Source organism: Manacus vitellinus, unplaced genomic scaffold (assembly GCF_001715985.3).
Source record: "Manacus vitellinus isolate BGI_N305 unplaced genomic scaffold, ASM171598v3 scaffold_106_pilon, whole genome shotgun sequence".
Lineage (NCBI taxonomy): Eukaryota > Metazoa > Chordata > Aves > Passeriformes > Pipridae > Manacus > Manacus vitellinus.
Genome location: NW_021938827.1, coordinates 294439 through 312392, shown reverse-complemented (window position 1 = coordinate 312392; position 17954 = coordinate 294439). Strand labels below are relative to the sequence as shown.

Sequence of the window (17954 nt, the reverse complement as noted above, 5' to 3'; positions counted from 1 at the left end):
AGGAGCTTCCAGGGATGTGAGGGATTGCTTTCCCAATTCCCAGCCACGGATGGGAGGGCAGAGGTGTGAGGTCCAGTTCCTGTCCTTGCAAAAGGAATTGTGGTGAGATGGGCACAGCCCCTGAGACACCAGAGAGTCTCCCCAGCACCCAAAGGAAACCCAGCCTCAACCCTTCTGCTGATTATGGAACAACTTTTTCCATTTTTCCTCTGAAAGAGAAAAAGGAAAAAACTCTTTTTTTTTTTTAGAGAAAAGCTCAACTTTCCGTCTTTCAGCTGCATTGGTGAAACAAAAGGTTTTGGAAAAAAAATCCACAAAAAGCAGTTTCAAAAAAAAAAAAAAAAGAAAGCTAAGCTGTTCCTTCCCCACCAGCAGTGCCTCTTCCTCTTTTGGGCCATTCTGAGAACAAACAAGGACACATAAAAAAATAGAAAAATAGTAGGGAAAAATCCTCGGGAACCTGCAGAACGAGCCCTGGGAATCTCCCATTCATGGCAGTGACTCCAATGCCCACTGCCTTTCTCTATAGAGGGACAGCACAGGAACTTGCGGTACCAGGAATTATTAGGAATATTATTGTTGTGTATAAGAATTATTCAGAATCATTATTATTAGGTAATTAGTTAATAGTTATTAGGTAGCAGGAATTACTGGTAATGCCAAGCAGAGTGTCAGATGCCACTGTGGCTGGGAGCGAACCTGGTCCTTCACTGCTGGAGCTGGACCTGGACGAGGACATTTCCCTTCTGTGACTGAATCCAGCAACGAGAGTGAAAATGGCGCCATGGAAGGAGTAATTTTAATGGAAAATATTGTGAAAAACTTCAGCTGGAGGGAGAACAGGCTGGGGGTGGGTGTGGTGCCCATTGCTTGGCCGTGGCCACCTGGCACAAGCATCCACTAAGCCAGGCCTGCAGGAGAAGTGGAGCTGTGTGGCACCAGTGCTGTGCGGACCAGTGCTGAGCATGTCCTACCCGCGGCATTCCCAGCCTTTCTGGAGACATCCCGGTTTTTATTCTCTCCAGCAAAACTTCCCCTGCAAGCCCTGTGTTTCCCAGAGCTCACAGGTAGTGGAAGAGCCACTCCTGAACACACTTTGGCCTCAGAATGGAGATGTTTATTGCTGTTTAGGAAGACAGAGAATTGTCAAGACTTTTTTTTCCCCCCACTGCTGGTTTTGGCATGAAAAGGGACCGAGACTTCCAGGAAATTCTGTAGCTTTGACTTCTAAAAAAAACTGAGTTGGCAAGTGCTGGTTCCATCATAACGCCTGATTGCTTTTGTTATGTTGAAAATAGAGCGCTTGAATGTGGATCTCAACTGGCTGCTGAGCACGAGCGAGGGACATTGGGGTGTCACTGTCCCCTGTGCATGGCCCAGACAGGCGGTCACTGGGCTCCTCCTAACGAGGAGATGTCACCTTGTTACCTTGGTGCAGCAATGCTGGGGACCTTTCCTGCTCGTGAGTCCAGTCTTGGCGTGGGGTTTGCTGCCCAGTGTTGTCACCGTCACCCCCCTGTGCCACCCCCAGCAGAGCTCGCAGCTGTCACTGTGCCACATGCCCTGTCCTGTGATGCTCTTCCTGTGGCACCTTTGTGTTTGGTAAATGCCACCCAGCTGGTTTTGTCAAGGATGAGCTACTCTTTGCTTATAATTTCGGGGTTCTATTTTTCTGTTTGTGAGCAGGTTTTCCCTGGTTTTTGCAGTAAAGCAGAGAGCATTAAGGTTTATTTCCCCTCCATGATGTGGTACCTGTAGGTGACAAATGTGCCTGAGCTGGTGTGGGGCCAAGTTCAGCTCCAGCGTAAACAGAGCCTTTGAAAGCAAGGAAGTTTCTCTCCATTCCTCCCTGTGCTGTAATTCCTAAATTAGAGATGCCCTGTCATCAAAACCTAGGATCTCTATCCTGACTTTTTGACCCTGTTGAGGTCAACAGCATCTTGGGGCCATGGTGTTGATTTGTGTGAGGGCAAGTCGTGATCCGTCCGGGCTGGTGGGTGTTCTGGGGGGGACCTGCCCGTGCTCCCCATCCCCACTCCTGGATCTCAGACTGTCACGGTTGTGTTTTCAGACATTAAGAAAGAAAGGTTTTAACGGCTGTGACAGCCCAGAGCCCGACGGTGACGACTCCATAGACCAGAGCCCTTTGATGGAGGATAAATACCGCAAAGGCAGCGAGGATCTGGATATCCTGTTCAAGCGCTACGGTGTAAGTACCTGCCCATGGCTGGAAAACCCTCATTATATGTTCTTTTCTGTTTTGTTTCTCTTCTGTTCGACTTCCTCCCAACCTCGTCCCCTGCTCCCTCCCCGACACCCCCCGTGTCCCCCCAAACGTAACAGGCGCTGAACAAGAAGCACAGGGAGTGCGAGAGCCCGGAAGGGGATGAAGTGTTTGCGCTGACCCCGCAGACGGAAGAGAAATATAAAAAGATTGATGAGGAGTTTGATAAAATGATGCAGAGTTACCGGCTCGCAGTGAGTAGCTGGTGGCCTGCAGCCCCCCGGTCCCCTCCCCGGTGCCTCCAGGTGACGGGGGGTGGATTTTGCATGGCTTTGCTTCGGAGCCGTGCCATGCCTTGGGAGCCGATGCCCGCAGCCCCCACAGCCCCGAATGCAGCCGGCTCTGACAGGTGAGATGCACGAGGGGCCTTGAGGGTCCCTCCTGTTTCCCACCCTTGAGAAAACGGTTCCCATTAGCTCCAGTGTCCTGAGCTTTCCTAGCTCTGTCTGGACAGTGTAGGAGGATATTGTCTCTCTTCCCTCCTCTGCTGCAAATACTGAATTAGTGCCTCCTTTTTCACCTTCTTTTCCCCACAAAAAGAATTTTTGTTTGGGTTGAGATTCCAATGTTCATGTGAGCTGGTGGTGGGTGCCGACCCCTCACATCCCTGCGGGGCTCAGCCTGTTTTGGGCTGTTTCACATTAATTCCCCCCAAATCCACCAAGCCCTCGGGGCAGCTGGTGGCCGTGGCAGAAATCCAGGGAGGTTTTAGCCTGTGATCCCAGAGCTGTCACCAGCACCGGGGTGGCATCAGGACAGTGCTGAAAGGGATTTGTGTCAGGAGACAGGAGGAGGAGGGGGACGTGTTTCAAATTAGTTGTTAGTTCAAGGGAGCAGAGACTGTCGATGCAGGCAACGGCTTTTCAGGGGGATTAGCCCCGAGTTGCTGCAGCCATAATTAATGCTGTGGGAGCAGGAGGGAGGCTCCTTTTCCAGGGGTGGATGCAGCACAGCAAAAATGACACACACACCCCCCAGCAAAATAATCTGTCCTTCTGTGCTTTGCAAACCCCCCACAAGTTAAAATTCTGGCTTTTCTCGAGAGCTAGGTCTTGTGAAATCCCCAGTTTTTATTTTGCTGACTCAGTGCTGTGTTACTCCAGGAGCCTCACAAGGACCCCAAAATCTGCATCTCCATCCCTTACATCTTGGGGTGGAGGGGGTGAGGAGACTGCTCTGAGACCTGGGAGGGCTGAGGAGTGGACAAGAGTGGGGTGCAGGAGGTGATGGTTGCTCGCAAATCTGCTGTGACAGTGAGCCCAGGCCCACGGGTGGGTTCAGGGCAGGATTAGCTCTGGTGAGGCTTGGTCTACCTCATCCTCCCTGGTTTCACTAGTGGGGGGCAGCTGTCCACCTTACCAGGGCTTGTGTGGTGTGGGCGTACAACCCCAGCTGGACGTGCACCTCCCTAGCACCTGGCACAAGCCCTGCCACTAGCACAGAACAGGCCCAAAAGCCACCTGAGCTTTCCCCTTGGATAGAGGGGGCTGCTCAGCCTCAGTACATATCTGCTGCAGAGGGAGGGCTCCCAGCAGACCCTCGTCATCCAGACATGCCAATCCAGAGGGACAATCCCCAAAGTCCTTACGGCTGATGGCATTCAGGCACTGGGCGGCTCCTGGTCAGGGCGAAGCATCCGGCTCCCCCACTAAACCTCCCTGGCAGCGAGGGGCCGAGCGGTGCAGGTGGAGCGTGTGCGGTTGAAGATGACGCTTTTCCATTTTAACTGCTGGGTTGGTTTGGTGTGTGACCAGAACTAACCCGACAGGGTGGCCGGGGCAGCTTAATGACAGCTGTGTCTGCTAACGAGAGGCCTTGACGGGGCTTCTGCCTCTGGTGTTTGTCCTTGCTTCTAACGAGAGCGGAAACCCTGGAATTTGGCTGACGTGTGCATCTTCTCCCCCAAATTTTGGACCGATATGCAAACCACTGTCCCAAGCTGTGCCCTCCCTGGGGCAAGGGGAATCTGGTGGCCTGGGTATGTGTTGCTGCACGCTGGGGCAGCATCAGCCTGACGCTGGTCTGCAGGTGCAGTGGGATAGAGCTGAATTAAGGCAAACCTCGGCTCTCGGGCCAGTGTATTCACCTCCTGGCTCTATCACTCATGCTGCGTTGCAGAGGGGGTTTAGATCTTCCTCTCCCTCGCTGGGAACGTGCACGCACACAGACGTGTTGGCAGTGATTTATTACACAACGCTGCTCCGGTGTTCGTGCGACACCCAAGAAACCTTCCTCCTCCTCCTCTGGTTCTGCTGCTGTGCAGGATGAGGTCCTGGGGCTGAGCAGAGGGAGGGCTCCACGTTCTGGCTCTCCCCAGCAGCGTGGGGATTGCTGAGCCCTGCCCCTGTGAACGGGAGCAGTGCTGCAGCGCAGGCTCAGAGCCGCTGTCCTCGCAGCTTGGCTGCGACCACGGGATATCTCTGAAGGACGGGGTGTCCTTGGAGGCAGGTGGGGAGGGTTCCTGGCAGCAAGGCGTGGGTGAGCGCCGTCCCACTCCTTCCTCCCATCCTCCCCTCTGCCACCAAGGTGCAGCACCCATCCAAGAGCAGATTTCTGGAGGGGAAGTGGCCACAGGGCAGCAGCCTCCATCCAGCTGTAGTGGGGAGATTCTCAACTCCCTCTGCCCTCACCAGAGCAGCCTCTGGGGTCCTGGGTCTGGTCCTGCCATGGTCCCATCCAGCGCTGGGCTACTCTGCCTCTCCATCCCTGAGCAAATTAAAGTGGGACTTTAGCAAAGCCCCTGCTAAAGCTTCTAAGCAGGTGCCCGCTCCTGTTAACGAAGAGCAAATCAGTGACATAAGACAGACAGCCTGGATAATCGCAGCGGGTCTGGCTCCCGCGGGGACACTGGTAGGTGAAGCTGGTCCTCGACCTGCAGCCAAGGATAGGGCTTTAGCAATGCTCCTGCTTCCCTGGGGTCAGCTCCTCCTTCCCAGAAGCTCCCAGAGGAGCCAGGGTAGATGACAGTGTCACCTGGGGGCTGTGTGGAGCAAAATGAGTCTTTCCCAGGTGCTCGGCCACCAGCACCAGTGCCAGCCCAAACTGACATCCACTGTTGGCTCCTTGGAGGGCTCTTTCCGCCCCGCTGGATGAGGAATGGCCTCATAAAACCCCTGCTGGCTCTTGGAGTGAAGGGTAGTGCCGAGCTCGGCCACTGTTGGTGCTGGTGGGGCAGACCACTGGGGTGCTGCCCATCTTCATGCTCTGGGATGTTCTCAGCTTCTCCTTCGTGGCTGCCCTGAACACACTGAGGGTAAATAAATAGTCTGAAAATGAGGCCAAAACAGCAGGTTGCAGAGCTCTGGTGTGTCCGAGGGGACAGCCCATTGCTCTTCCCGTGTTCCCTGGTGAAGTCTGGGCTCTGGTGCATCCTCCTGAAGGGCCAGTGTGGGTTCAAGCACAGCAGTGCAGGCCAGCAGTTGAGATGGAGGTTTGGGGACCCTGGCTGTCCCTCCTTGGTCAGCAGTGGGTGTTGCTGCTGCTGTGCTGCAGGAACTCGGCTCCGGCTGCCCTTTACCCCCCACTCTCTGTTCAGTCCGCAGTGCCCGCTCCCAACTTTGCCATGCCCGTGACGGTGCCGGTGACCAACCAAAACACGCTGCAGTTCAGCAACCCGGGCAGCTCGCTGGTGACCCAGTCCCTGGTGACCTCGTCGCTGACAGACCCCCGGCTCCTGTCACCGCAGCAGCCGGCACTGCAGAGGAACACGGTGTCCCCGGGGCTGCCGCAGCGGCCAGCCAGCGCAGGTGAGCCACACCATGACCCTTCACACCCTCCCCTCCCCATCCTCCCTGCCCGGAGCCTGGCTGGGCATGCAGCACCAAGCACAGGGCATCCCGGGTGGCAGGGGACGCCCCTGCTGCCTCCATCCCCTACCCAGGGGTCCGTGTCCCAGCATCTGTGGGTGGCAGGAGCAGCCTGGAAGTGTTGTTGCCCCTGGCCGTGTGCTCCTGTCCTCCTGCCAGAGGTTGATGCCCCCAGTTTGTGCCTTGGCCCCAAACGAAGGGCAACCCCCCTGCCTTACCCAGATCTCTTTGAGAGCTGGATCCCCGCAGGGATCTGTTTCAAGGTTGGACAGCACAAGATGAGTCACCCAGCGCCATTCCCAGGCTTGGGGGTGGCTGCTGGCATCCCGCTTGCCGGTGGCACTCCGGTGACATGGGACTGCTGCCTAAAAAGGGCTGTTCTGAGTCGGGCTGGGCTGGTTGCAGTTGGTCCCAGTGATTACTCATGTGGCTCTGCTGACAGATTGGAGGAGCCATCATTTCCAGCAGGGACCGGCGATGGGTGGCAGAGGGCGGGGTGGAGGAGAGGAGTTGTCACCCGTGTCCCCTGCAGTGCCGGGGGGGGGGAACGAGGACGACGTGTGACCACAGCCCGGCTCTCCCACAGTGCGATCATAAATAATAATAGCGTGCAGAAAGCCCCTGCCTGCTATTTTGGGTGTCACAGATGGTCTGTGAAAGTTGCATGGGCTGCAAAATGGCAGAGCCGGTGCCTGTGACTGCCTGGACGTCTGGGCGGTGGGTGCTTGGCTCTGGCCCCCCGGCGCTGTGAGAGCTCGGGGGGGCTCTGCAAAGGGGGTGGATTTGGGGAGAAGGGCTGGGAGGTGCCTCCAGGTTATGTGGTGGGTCAGGGCGAGCACAGTGAATTGCCTGGCTGGGATGCAGTAGGAGCCGTGGTTCAGAGATGGCTTGTTTGCTCACTGCTCTCCCCTCAGGGGGTCTTTGAGGTGCCTTGAAGTGCTCAGGTATCAGTATCAGGATGAAGCCCCAGACTTGCAGGACAGGGCTCATTCCATTCTAAGTCTGGTCCCACAGAGCAGCATCTCACTGCAGACAGGGCAGCAGAACCCTCCTCAGGCACGGGCAGCCAGCGCTCCGGCTGCAGGGATCTCCACCCTCTCACAGGCCCCTCGGCTGAGAACAGAAGAGGCTCCCTGGTAAAACAGACCCCGCTGGGGGCTCGCTGTTTCCAGCTCGCTCGCTGCTCGTTTGAGGGGGATCATTTTGTGGTTGCGAGTCCAGAGGTGTTCCAAGTCTGGCCATCTGTGTCTCATTCGCTCGCTGCCTGGGACACAGAAGAAATCCTGCGTGTGGGAGCCAGGGCCTTGCATGTTAGAAAAACTCCCTTTTTTCCCTTAAATTTTTTTTAGCACTGCACTGGAGCCGGGAGTGTTGTTTCCAAAGCAAATGCGCAGCGAGTGCTGGGTGGGTGCCTTTGCACTGCCCAGTGCCATCGGCTCGGGGATGGGAGAAGGGCAGACAAGGGGTTGTATAGGGCTGGGAGCAGGGTTGGCATCACTCACCCAAGGGAGTGAGCCCACTTCAGCAGCCTGGGCACCAGAGGTTGGGGTGCAAGTGGAGTCCCACAGCAGGGCACAGTCCTAAAATCCTGGTGGGTTCCCTCCTCCAGGACTTTAGAGGCACCAGGACCTCTGGCTTTACAGCCCCGTTCCTTGAAGGGAGGATGCTGTGGTGCCGTGTCTGCCACATTTTGTGGGTCACCTTGCCCTTTCTCAAACTGTACAATATTTTGGACCACTTCTGTTCCCAACCCTACTCCCATGTGGGGAGCAACTGTACTACCCTGCACAGCAATGGCTCAGCTCTCCTACCCTCCTCCCGGTGTCAGGGGCTCGCTGCAAGCCTGAAGCCAAGAGCCATGGGCTGAATAAAGGTTTCTGTCTCAGGTTTCCCCATCTGGGTTGAGAAGGGCTGGGCGGTGGTTAGAGGTGGGGTTTGGGATCGGAGGCTCCTCGTTCCCCAGCCCAGGGCTCCAGGATGACTGCGGTTGCAGCTTCAGAGCCTCCGTGCCGGCTGTTGGCCACAATCGCCGCCCCCGGCGTAGCCAGGCAGCCCCAGCTGGGGAATAGGTGGCTTTCAGAAGTGACTCCATAACATGGCAGAAAAAAGTAAAATCTTCTTGCAGGAGAGGCAAAATGTTCAGTTTTTTGGGAATGTAAAAGCCCCCTGTCTGTTTTTTCCTGGCCTGGTGGGGAGTGGCGGCACTTTCCAAGCGTTGGGACCGTGGGAGGCCGGATCGTAGCAGCGTCCTGGCAGTGCAGGGATGGTTTCCATTCGGCGTGAACATTACAGGGGGGATAGTGTTTCACGTCGTGCTGCTGGGGCTCTCTTCCCCAGCAGCACCGACCCCGTGTCCCCCAAAGGGGGGCTTGGAATAAAATAGCCGCAGTGTTTTCCAAGCTGCCTCCTTTGGAGCAGGCTCCTGTGCACCTGGCTCCTTCCCAAAGGAAACGGATCTGCCTGGATAATGTTTCCCAACCTGATCACCAGGAATGCTGCTCATTTCACCCAGGACTTTCTCCCTGGTGCTGCAACCCCACTTATAATATTTCTCTGCTTTCCTCCACTGTGCTCCTCCCCCACTTCCTGCTCCCCAAAAGTAGGGATGCTCACCCTGTTTCTGTGTGGATGGTGACCCCGTGTTTCCGGTTGCTTTGCAGGGGCGATGCTTGGGGGAGACCTGAACAACACAAACGGAGCCTGCCCAAGCCCTGTGGGTAAGTGAGGAGCCTTTCAGCCCTGTGCCCAGGGCCCCGTGTGCCACTCCTGCCCATGGTTTTCCCATGTGTCCCATAGGATTTTGTTTTGCTATTCAGCGGGAAGCGCTGGGGAAAATTTTGCTGCCATTGGCAGTGGGAGAAGTTGGCATGTGGAGCTCTAGCCTTTGTGGGGAGTGCTGGTTTCAGTGAAGACCCCAAAGACAGGTCTGTCCATCTCCCCTGGGTCTCTGGGATTGCTGAAGATCAGAGAAGTGATCCCTGAGGACCAGGATTTGGGCAGCACTGGGTTTAGCTCCTCACGCTGCAGCCAGTTCCCCCCCTGACCTCAGGTGATCAATTAACACTCAGTTCCTCCTCACGCTTGGGCCCTGTAAAGCAACTTTACTGCAAGGAAAAAAGCTCATTAAGGTCCCTTTCCACTGCGAGAGCCTCAATGCTAACAAGGCTCAGGCCTTGTGGCTCAGCTCCCTGGCTGTAAAATGCATTAACAACATCTCCATCCCCATGTCTGCCTCCCCCATCTGCAGGCTGAGGGCCCAGTGCTGGTGTGGGCACAGCACAAAAACCAGTGATGGCCCCAGGTCCTGCTGGGAAGCTGCTGCAGGCCATGGGCTTGGGCTTGGCAGGGTGGATGCCATCCGTCCCAGGGTGAAGGCAGCCTTGCTCCAGGAGCATGGCTTCTCACCCCCTCCAGGCCTTTTTGCAGCAGGGCTCCAGCTGACAGCACAGAGTAGGAGTGTGAAATTCCACATTGCCCCAATTAAAACCACATTGGAGCTGGGTTCCATGGGTCGTGTGGATGGGGCTGGTCCAGTTGTGGTTCGGCAGCGCTGTGGCCGCCTGTCCCTGTGCCCTGCACCACAGCCCCTCCTGGGAATAGTCTTTTCCCTGTGCTGGGCAGCAGCCATGCCAGTGCCAGCGGGATTTCTTCCCAGCTGCGCCTCCAGAGCAAACCCTGCCAGGGCGGGTTGGGAGGCTGCATCTCCCTGGGGCCTCGCAGTGCCCGACACGAAGCTTTGCTGCTCCTTGAGGGCAGAGGGAAGGGGCCCTTGAGGGCAGAGGGAAGGGGCCGTCGTGCCCCGGCCCGCCAGGCCAACCTTGGCGGCCCCGGCCCCCGCGCCCCCACAGGTCAGCTGTCGGGAGCAGCGTGGCGGTCGGAGCTTGGCAGGGCCCGTGAATGTCAACATTGAACGTCACCGGAGATTCCCGCGTTCCTGCGGCCGCTGTGCCAGGAAACGGGTGTGAGTGAGCCAGGGACAGCCAGAGACCGGGACCAGCCCCGGACCCACGCTGTCCGCCCCTGCCCGCCCGGGGCTCTCCCTCACGGCTGCGGAGGGGAGGGGGCTCTGGCTCTGCGCTCTGGCACTGCGCTTGCGGTTTCAGCTACCTTGGGATCATCTCTTCCTCCTCCTTCTCCTCCTCCTCCTCCTCTTTGCAGTTCTGCAGCACTGAGTGATCAACCTGGCTGCATCTGAGTCATCAAGCTGCGGAGTGCCTCTGGCTGGATCTGCAGCGATGCCGGCTGTATCCCGGCTGTATCCCGGCTGTATCCCGGCTGTATCCCGTCTGTATCCCTGCCCATGCACCACAGCGTGTGCCACCCTCGGGATGCGGCACCCGGCCCACCCTGCCTGCCCTGAGAAGGGGATGCTGAGCCCTGGTTGTCCCCAGTTCTGCTCAGATTCACATTGGGGTGGTGCAAAGGCAGCCCAGAGTGCTTCACTTTTAGACCTCTTTTTTGGGGGGTGGGAAATCCAGGCAGGAGCACAGCCCTTCTCTCTCTGGCTCACTGGGGTGGCCGGGTCCAGGCTGGGTGGAGACAGTGCTGACAATGCTCAAGGCCACCTGTCTTTTGGGGTGAGTGGCAGCACTGGAACCCAAACCAGCTTCCCTCCAGCACAGGGGCCACCCCGATCCACACCCCAGGTGACACACACGATAACATGCCATGCCTCAAACAAGGAGTCACCATGAGAGCCACGTGTGTACCCATGTCGGTGCCACCTTGGGCAGGAGAATATCAAGGGGTTTAACATTTCTTTTGGTTTATCCATGGCCACTGGCACTGTGGGTAGTAAAGGTCACCCGGGAAATTTCTGCACCTTTGTTGTTAATAAATCTAAAAGCCAGTGGCCTTGTGAGCGGGACAGCTCACGGTACCGGGACCTGATGCACCAGGCACATGCCTTATGCAGGGCTGTTCACGGTGATTCAGGCCTGGAGGACACCTCACTGGGGACAGGAAAGCTGGTCCTCTCCCTCCATCAGGAACGTGGGTACTGGAGTTGCCAGCCTGCAGCAGCCTGGCCACCATGGGCATCCCCGATGGCAGCTCCCAGGCACCTGGTGGGGCGGCACCTCCCGTCCCTGGCGGCATCGGTGGGATCAGACCATGGCTCCCAGGGAGCGTGGCTGTCCCCTGTGCCTGGTTCACCCCATCTCCGCTGCGTTCAGCCCCGGGACAGCTCTGGAGAGGCAGTGGCTGGCACTCGGCCCCCGCACGCCGCGGCTGCGGCGTCACTGCCACAGCCGCCTGCTGAAATGCAGATGCAGCGCAATGGTAGATGTGATTAATAATGCAATCAGCGACCTATTTTTCCTGGTCTAACGTGCAATGAATATGAGGGCTGAATCCTGGTGATTGCTGAACGCCTTTCTATCTTTGGGGCCTATTCAGAAAAAAAAAACCAACCCTCATCAGAACAGTAATCTGATCCAATTTATTCCTTTCCTGATGTTCATCAAATCTTTTCCTTTTTAATTTTTTTCTTCCTTTCCTTTCTTCTTTTTTTTCCCCCTCTTTGCACATAAAATCCTTAAGTGGGGCATCAGGAGGAGGAGGAGGAAGGAACCTCAGATCTTCAGAGGGGCAATGGGAGCAGTGAACTGAGTCCTCGCTTGGCCATAGCCCCTTTTTGCTGCTCTGGTACCCTAAGGAGACCTTACAAGTGAATGTGCCAGTAATTACCTGCCGTGGCAGAGCTGTGGTGCCCGGCCAGAGCATGTAAAGAGCCTCTGATCAGGCCTCTGAGATGTACCAGGTGTTACTGCAGGAACAAAAGGGAGTTCCTGCAGGTTGAGGAGCTGCCCTGGACACTGGGGACTCAGGGCCACTGCCTACCCTGCCCTCACCCTGCAGGGTGAGCCTGTCTAGGTGCAAAAGGGTGTTGGGGAGCCTGGGGGGATGAGGTGCTGCTCTCCCTGGGAGGAGCATCCATGGAGCCCCACTGTGGCACTGCTTGCTGTGCATGTGCATTCACCATCACCATATATTTACCACCATGTATTTACTACAAGTGCATTCACCACTGCCATGCGTTTGTAGAATCATAGAATCATGGAATGATTTGGGTTAGAAGGGACCTTAAAGATCATCTAGTTCCAACCCCCTATCATGGGCAGAGACACCTCCCACTAGACCAGGTCGCTCCAGTCTGGCCTTGGAACACTGCCAGGGTTGGGGCATCCACAACCTCCCTGGGCAACCTGTTCCAGTATCTCACCACCCTAACAGCAAAGAGTTTCATCCTGATATCCAGCCTAAATGTCCCTTCTCTCAGTTTGTACCTGTTCACCACCATGCACTTACCATTGCCGTGCTTTCACTGCTGTGCATTCGCCATCACACCGTGAACTTACCTCCTTCATCTCTGTCACCCATTTTCTTGCAGGAAATGGCTATGTGAGTGCCAGAGCCTCGCCGAGTCTCCTTCCTGTGTCCAATGGCAGCAGCCTGGGCAAGATCATCCCAGCCAAGTCCCCACCGCCCCCCTCACATGGGACGCAGCTCGCCGCCAACAGCCGCAAGCCAGACCTGCGTGTGATCACCTCGCAGAGCGGGAAGGGGCTGATGCACCACCTGGTGAGTGCCCGTGGGCCTGTCGGGACACCGGCTGGGGTGGGAGCGGGTCCCCTGGCAGTGGACAGGCCGCAGGGGGACTTGGTGCTGGAGCAGATGCCGTAGTAGTGGAAGCTGGCTGGGGCTGTGCCGGCAGGGAGATCTGAGGAGGAAGGTTTGGATTCCCGTTGTGGTGCCGGCGAGCGCGGGGTGCGGCGGGGATGGGGCGCTCGAGTTAACGGTGCCTCTCGGTTCTCTCCCTGTTCTCCCGCGGGCAGACCGAGGACCACTTGGCTCTGGTGAGTTCCCTCTGAGTGTGCATGGCAGCAGGGTGGGACGTGGGCCACTTGTCCCCCTTGGTCCCCACACCCTGCCCTGGCTTGACAGAGGTGTGGAGCATGCGGAGGGGGTGGACACTGGCTCCTTTGCCCTCCGTTGGGAATGTGGTGGGATGTGGGCACCGAACACACATCCAGTCCTGCCTCAGAAAATCAATCCCAGGAAAAATGCCCTTATAGGAAAATCGAGTACCCTATGGAAAAGAAGGAGCTGACACGAGCTGTAAAGCACCTGTTTCTCTGCCAAGGCCAAAAGAGTTGTGCTAGTCACCCCAGGGAGGTGAGCCAGGGTCCCTTTGGGGGCTGTAGAGCCAAGCTGGGCACCGCCACTGGCCTGGACCTGCCCCGTGGGCTTTGCTGGAGCCACCACAGTTACAGCACGGGAAGACCTGGTCCATTGCCAGCACATGAGAGACAGGGAGTAAATCAGGCTCTTCCCATATTAAGGATATTATTTAAAGCCTGTGTAAATCCATGGGCTGGCTAGTGCAGTCCCTAAACCTCCCTTGTGCACGGGGCACTTTTCCGTGTTATTTTTATGGCTTTTTTTTCCTCTTCCTGCCAGCAAAGTGAATGCCACCTTGTTTGTGGCAATGATTCACTCTGCTCCGTTGCTATTCTGGTGCAGGGCAGATGGGCGACAGGTCAGCGCAGCGAGGGAAGGGCAAGAGCTGCTGCAGGATGCAGATCACAGCCAGGGAAAAGCTCTCCAAAACACAGGAGTAAGCCAGTCCCTCTGGCAGCCTGCAAGGAGACACTCTTGGCCAGGGCAGGGATGGGCCAGGGCTTTGGCAGACGTGGATTCTTTTGCTCTTTGTACCCCCAAACCCTTCTTGCTTAGTGGCCCCCTCCCAGCAGCTCCCTGCCTCAGTTTCCCCATGTGCAGAGGGAGAGCAGTCACTGCCCTCCTCCCGGTCTGCTCATCCCCATTCCCACTGCCCAAGGCGTTCCCAGGCTCCGGGAAGTGAAGAACATCCTCTCCGCAGCTGAGGTGGCAGAAGGGAGGTGGAGGGTGATGAAATACGGCGAGTGGGGGACAGGGACTTTGGCACAACTGGATCGGGAAAGGGAATGCGGAGCATTGTCCCTGCTGATCCCTCCTGTCCGGTACAGCTGCCCCCCTGCTCCATTAACCTTCTCCCTAGATTTGCTCCCTCCATATTGCTCAACCTACATACCAGATCCTCTCTCCAAATGGCAGCTCCCACCTCTTTCCAGGCAGCAGCGGGATGAGTCAGCGGCCCCTCCGCTGCGTCCTGCCCCTCTGCCCAGAGCCTCTACTGGCAGCCCCAGCCCTGCCAGCCCCAGCCCTGCCAGCCCCGGCTCTGCTCCTGCAGCTTTGGGCTCTGAGCACGCTCTGCTCCTTTAGAGGGTTCAGAGAGGCATCCCCCCATTTGTCTCCACACTTCTAACATGGCAGGGGTATCAGGATCCATTTGCAGAGCCCACAGCAACACATGGGCTCCCTGGGAGCATGTGCATGGTTTGGTGCCAGCTGGAATGGCAGTTTGCAACTGGAGTATTGTGTGTGGGCATGGAGTGTGAGTGGCCCGGGGTGGGGGGCAGCTTGCACACCTCCTCTCTGCATGGATTGGGTGAAAATCAGGATGACATCCCTGCACTCGCCTTGTGATTCCCAGGGCTGATATGCCTGATGCAGCCTATGTCCCAGCAGCCCAGCCCCCCAGTGTGGCCACACTTGTCCCTGTGCCTCCGCTCTCCTGGGAAAGCTGCAGAGCCCCAGAGCAAGGGGCAGAGGTGATGGGGCTGGGGGCTGTGGGCTGCATCCTGCTGAGCTGGCTCGGGGTCCAGTACACGCAGGAGAGGGATGGGGCTGGGTCCTGCTCTCTGTGGAGGCATTTCTTGCCGTGTCCTTAACCCATGGCAGTGGGCATGGCCGAGGGTGGCTGCCAGCAGGATGCGTGCCAGGAAAACCCGCTTCTAGAGCCCAGGGCTTTAGCAATTAGAGTCCTGGTAATCGCCTTCCCTGGGCGGGCAGCGGGAGGGACCTGCGGGCTGGGCACCATGTGGGCGTCGGGTGTGCAAATCCAGCACAGCCGGGTGCTATCACCCTCTGGAGGTGGCCAGGGCAGGGTTTGAGCCTCCAGCCTTATCCCGGGAGAGTCCCCATGGCCATGAAGCATTGCATGGTCCATGCCCAGCCCTCCAAGGCCCTGGAAGCCCTCGGTGTGGGAGGAAGGCTCCTCACTGTGTGCTGAGGGCGCAGCCAGCCTCGTGCCAGGCATGATTTAAGCTGGGCACTGCCCCAGTCTTCACAGGGTGACGTGTGCTGGGGTGCTTCGGATTAGAGGCAAGCCTCTTGAGTCTGATTTAAATCAGATCAGCAGAGACAGTCCAGATTATCTGCCTTGTAAACAGGGCTGAATCTGACCTGTAGATCCGCCCACGTAACTGCCTGGAAAACCACAGGGGGAGGCTGGCGTGCACTGGTCCAAGGGCAGAATTTTTCCACAGTGGACCTGCTAATGCCTGAGTCACACAAACCTCATGAGGGCACCGAGCTGGCAGGTTGCTGAGCACTGGACTTCAAGTTTAGGGATGCCACAGAGTCCCTTTAAAATCCTGAGGCCAATGCTCAGCGTCCTCAACTTCCCTTGAGGCAGATCTTGGCCACTGGAGCTGCAGGGAAGAGGATGTGTCGGCTCTGCGCTGCCTTGGCTGGTCCTGGTGGTCCCTTTGTCACTCCTTGGTAGCCCAGCAAACCTCACACACAACCTCTGGAAAGCAGTGAGGAATAGTCTGAAGCATCCTGCTGACATTTGCCCCCCATGCACAGAGGGACATGGCTGGTCCTGGTGGGTGAAGCCCAGCCCTGGGCAGGAAGGGGGACATAAGGCCAAGTGACCTGCAGATGAGTGCCACAAGGTCCAGAGTGGCAGTAGCTGGTGTGGTTTGCACTTTGCTTTGTTGCAGTGTGGAATGGCCAGGGGATCAATCCTGCTTATCCCACAGTCTCTGTGCTCAACCCCAGTGCATGCCTAGGGGGTCTTGAGGGGCCACAACCCACGAAGACGACAGAGTCCAACCATCTGGGTTTTAATTCCCTCCCTGTTTGCTCCCACAGCAGAACACGCAGAGGTTGGGTGTCTCCCAAGCAACTCACTCTCTGACCACACCGGTTGTTTCCGTGGCAACTCCGAGTTTGCTGACACAGGGGCTGCCCTTCTCTGCCATGCCCACAGCGTACAACACAGGTAAGAGCAGTGGCCAGGTCTGAGCTCTCCCCTGAGTGAATTAACAGGAGAAGGAAATGTGCTGCTGCAGGGATGTGCCTGTGCTCTCCGAGCAGCTGCATCGTCGCTCACGGAACTTGCCGCTGGAAGACATGCTTGAGTCCGAAGGTTCCACAGGATTAAAATCAAGGGGAAAGTCATTATATAAATGCTGTCATAGCCAGAAGGGCTGTGAGGGCTGATCCTGCCCCACTGTAGCCCATCAAACTGTGCAAGTGGATGCTAATTACAGCTACACCCATCCCTGGGCTCTCCAGAGCTCGGGGGATGCTGTAATAGGGGCTTAATGACAATGAGCGTAGGCCCCCAAAAGTTTGGGAAGAATGCAAACCAGCCTGCTCGTAGGCACATCTGATTCAGGCTGGCGGGGTTCAAGCCAGCCCGAGGCGACGGTGACAGCACAGTTGCCCAAGCAAAGGGGTTGTTCATCTGCCACCTGTCAGACCTCCGTGAAAACTTTGAGGACTTGCTGGTTGCCTGTGTAACTTGCTCTGAGCTCAGAGGAAAGTTTGCAAAAATGTAAAAAGCTGCTTGTCTGGAAGAACCCAGAACAGGCGTGTTGGGAACTCCCTCTCCTAAATTAGTAGGTGTAGCCCTGAAGATGCCGGTTGTGCGTGATGAGGCTCCTCTCCCCGCGTGGCAGCCGGCGCTGGCCGTGCCGTTCGCCAACCAGGCTGGGCACAGCCAGAGTCCCCAAAATAGGTTTTAATTGAGCCCTGTGCTGCTGCTCAGGGCGGAGGGGCTGAATTTCAGCTCTCTGTAGTTATTTTCTCTCAGAGCTGACCACGGGCAGAGCCGTGTTCCTGCCCGAGCACCAGCAGTGTCTGTGCCACAGGGTTTGCTGTGGGGTGAGCGTGGGGGGCATCGCTATGGGGTGCAAACTCCAAGCCTGGGCTGTTGCCACTTGTTTTACGAGGGCTGCCCTGTTAATTAAGTGGGAATTATCTCGATTTGTGAAGGATCTTGAGCACAAGGAGTGGCTGAGGGAGCTGGGGGAGCTCAGCCTGGAGGAAAGGAGGCTCAGAGGGACTCCCTCACTGTCTACAACTCCCTGACAGGAGGATGGAGCCAGGCGGGGTTCGGGTTCTTCGCCCAGGTAAAAAGTGACAGGACAAGAGGAAATGGCCTCAAGTTGTGCCAGAGAAGGTTTGGGTTGGATATTAGGGAAAATTTCATCATGGTAGAGGTGGTCAGGCATTGGAACAGGCTACCCAGGGCAGTGGTGGTGTCACCATGCCTGGAGGGATTTAACATATGTGTGGATGTGGCACTTGGGGACATGGATTAGTGGTGGCCTTGGCAGTGCTGGGGGAATGGCTGGACTTGATGGTCCTGGATAGCTTTTCCAACCTAGATAATTCCATGATTCTGTGATGCTGCCAGGATGATCATCTTGTGGGTCACTGTGGGGTGCAGATACCCTGAGCAAACTCCCAGCCTGAGGCGTTACCACTTGTTCTTTCCAGGACTCACCTGTTAATTGAGTGGGAATTATCTGGATTTCGAGTGGGTGCAGTTGTGCCAAGCTGCCTGGCCAGGGTCACGTGCCCTTTCCCATGCCGGCTCCGCAGCTGGATTCAGTCAAACCCAACCATTCCCGGCTCTGTGATCCAGAGAGGCTCCAGCTCCAGCCCTGGTGGGGGCTGTGGGGGCGGCCACTGTAACCAGTGTGTGTCTGGAGCTCCCAAACCAGAACGGCCGGTGCGGGAGGTGG

General features: G+C 57.0%; 1 protein-coding gene across 1 annotated transcript in view; it reads left to right on the top strand.

Moving 5' to 3' along the window:
• Positions 1–17954, top strand: part of MEF2D (myocyte enhancer factor 2D) — a gene marked incomplete at its 3' end in the record, with an annotated part of 74043 nt that overhangs the window by 52319 nt on the left and 3770 nt on the right. The window contains exons 5-11 of the mRNA XM_029964106.1: positions 2072–2209; positions 2344–2478; positions 5820–6030; positions 8751–8807; positions 12482–12672; positions 12927–12947; positions 16072–16201. Of these exons, the coding sequence (XP_029819966.1) occupies positions 2072–2209; positions 2344–2478; positions 5820–6030; positions 8751–8807; positions 12482–12672; positions 12927–12947; positions 16072–16201 (883 nt within the window). The remainder of the gene's footprint in view (positions 1–2071; positions 2210–2343; positions 2479–5819; positions 6031–8750; positions 8808–12481; positions 12673–12926; positions 12948–16071; positions 16202–17954) is intronic.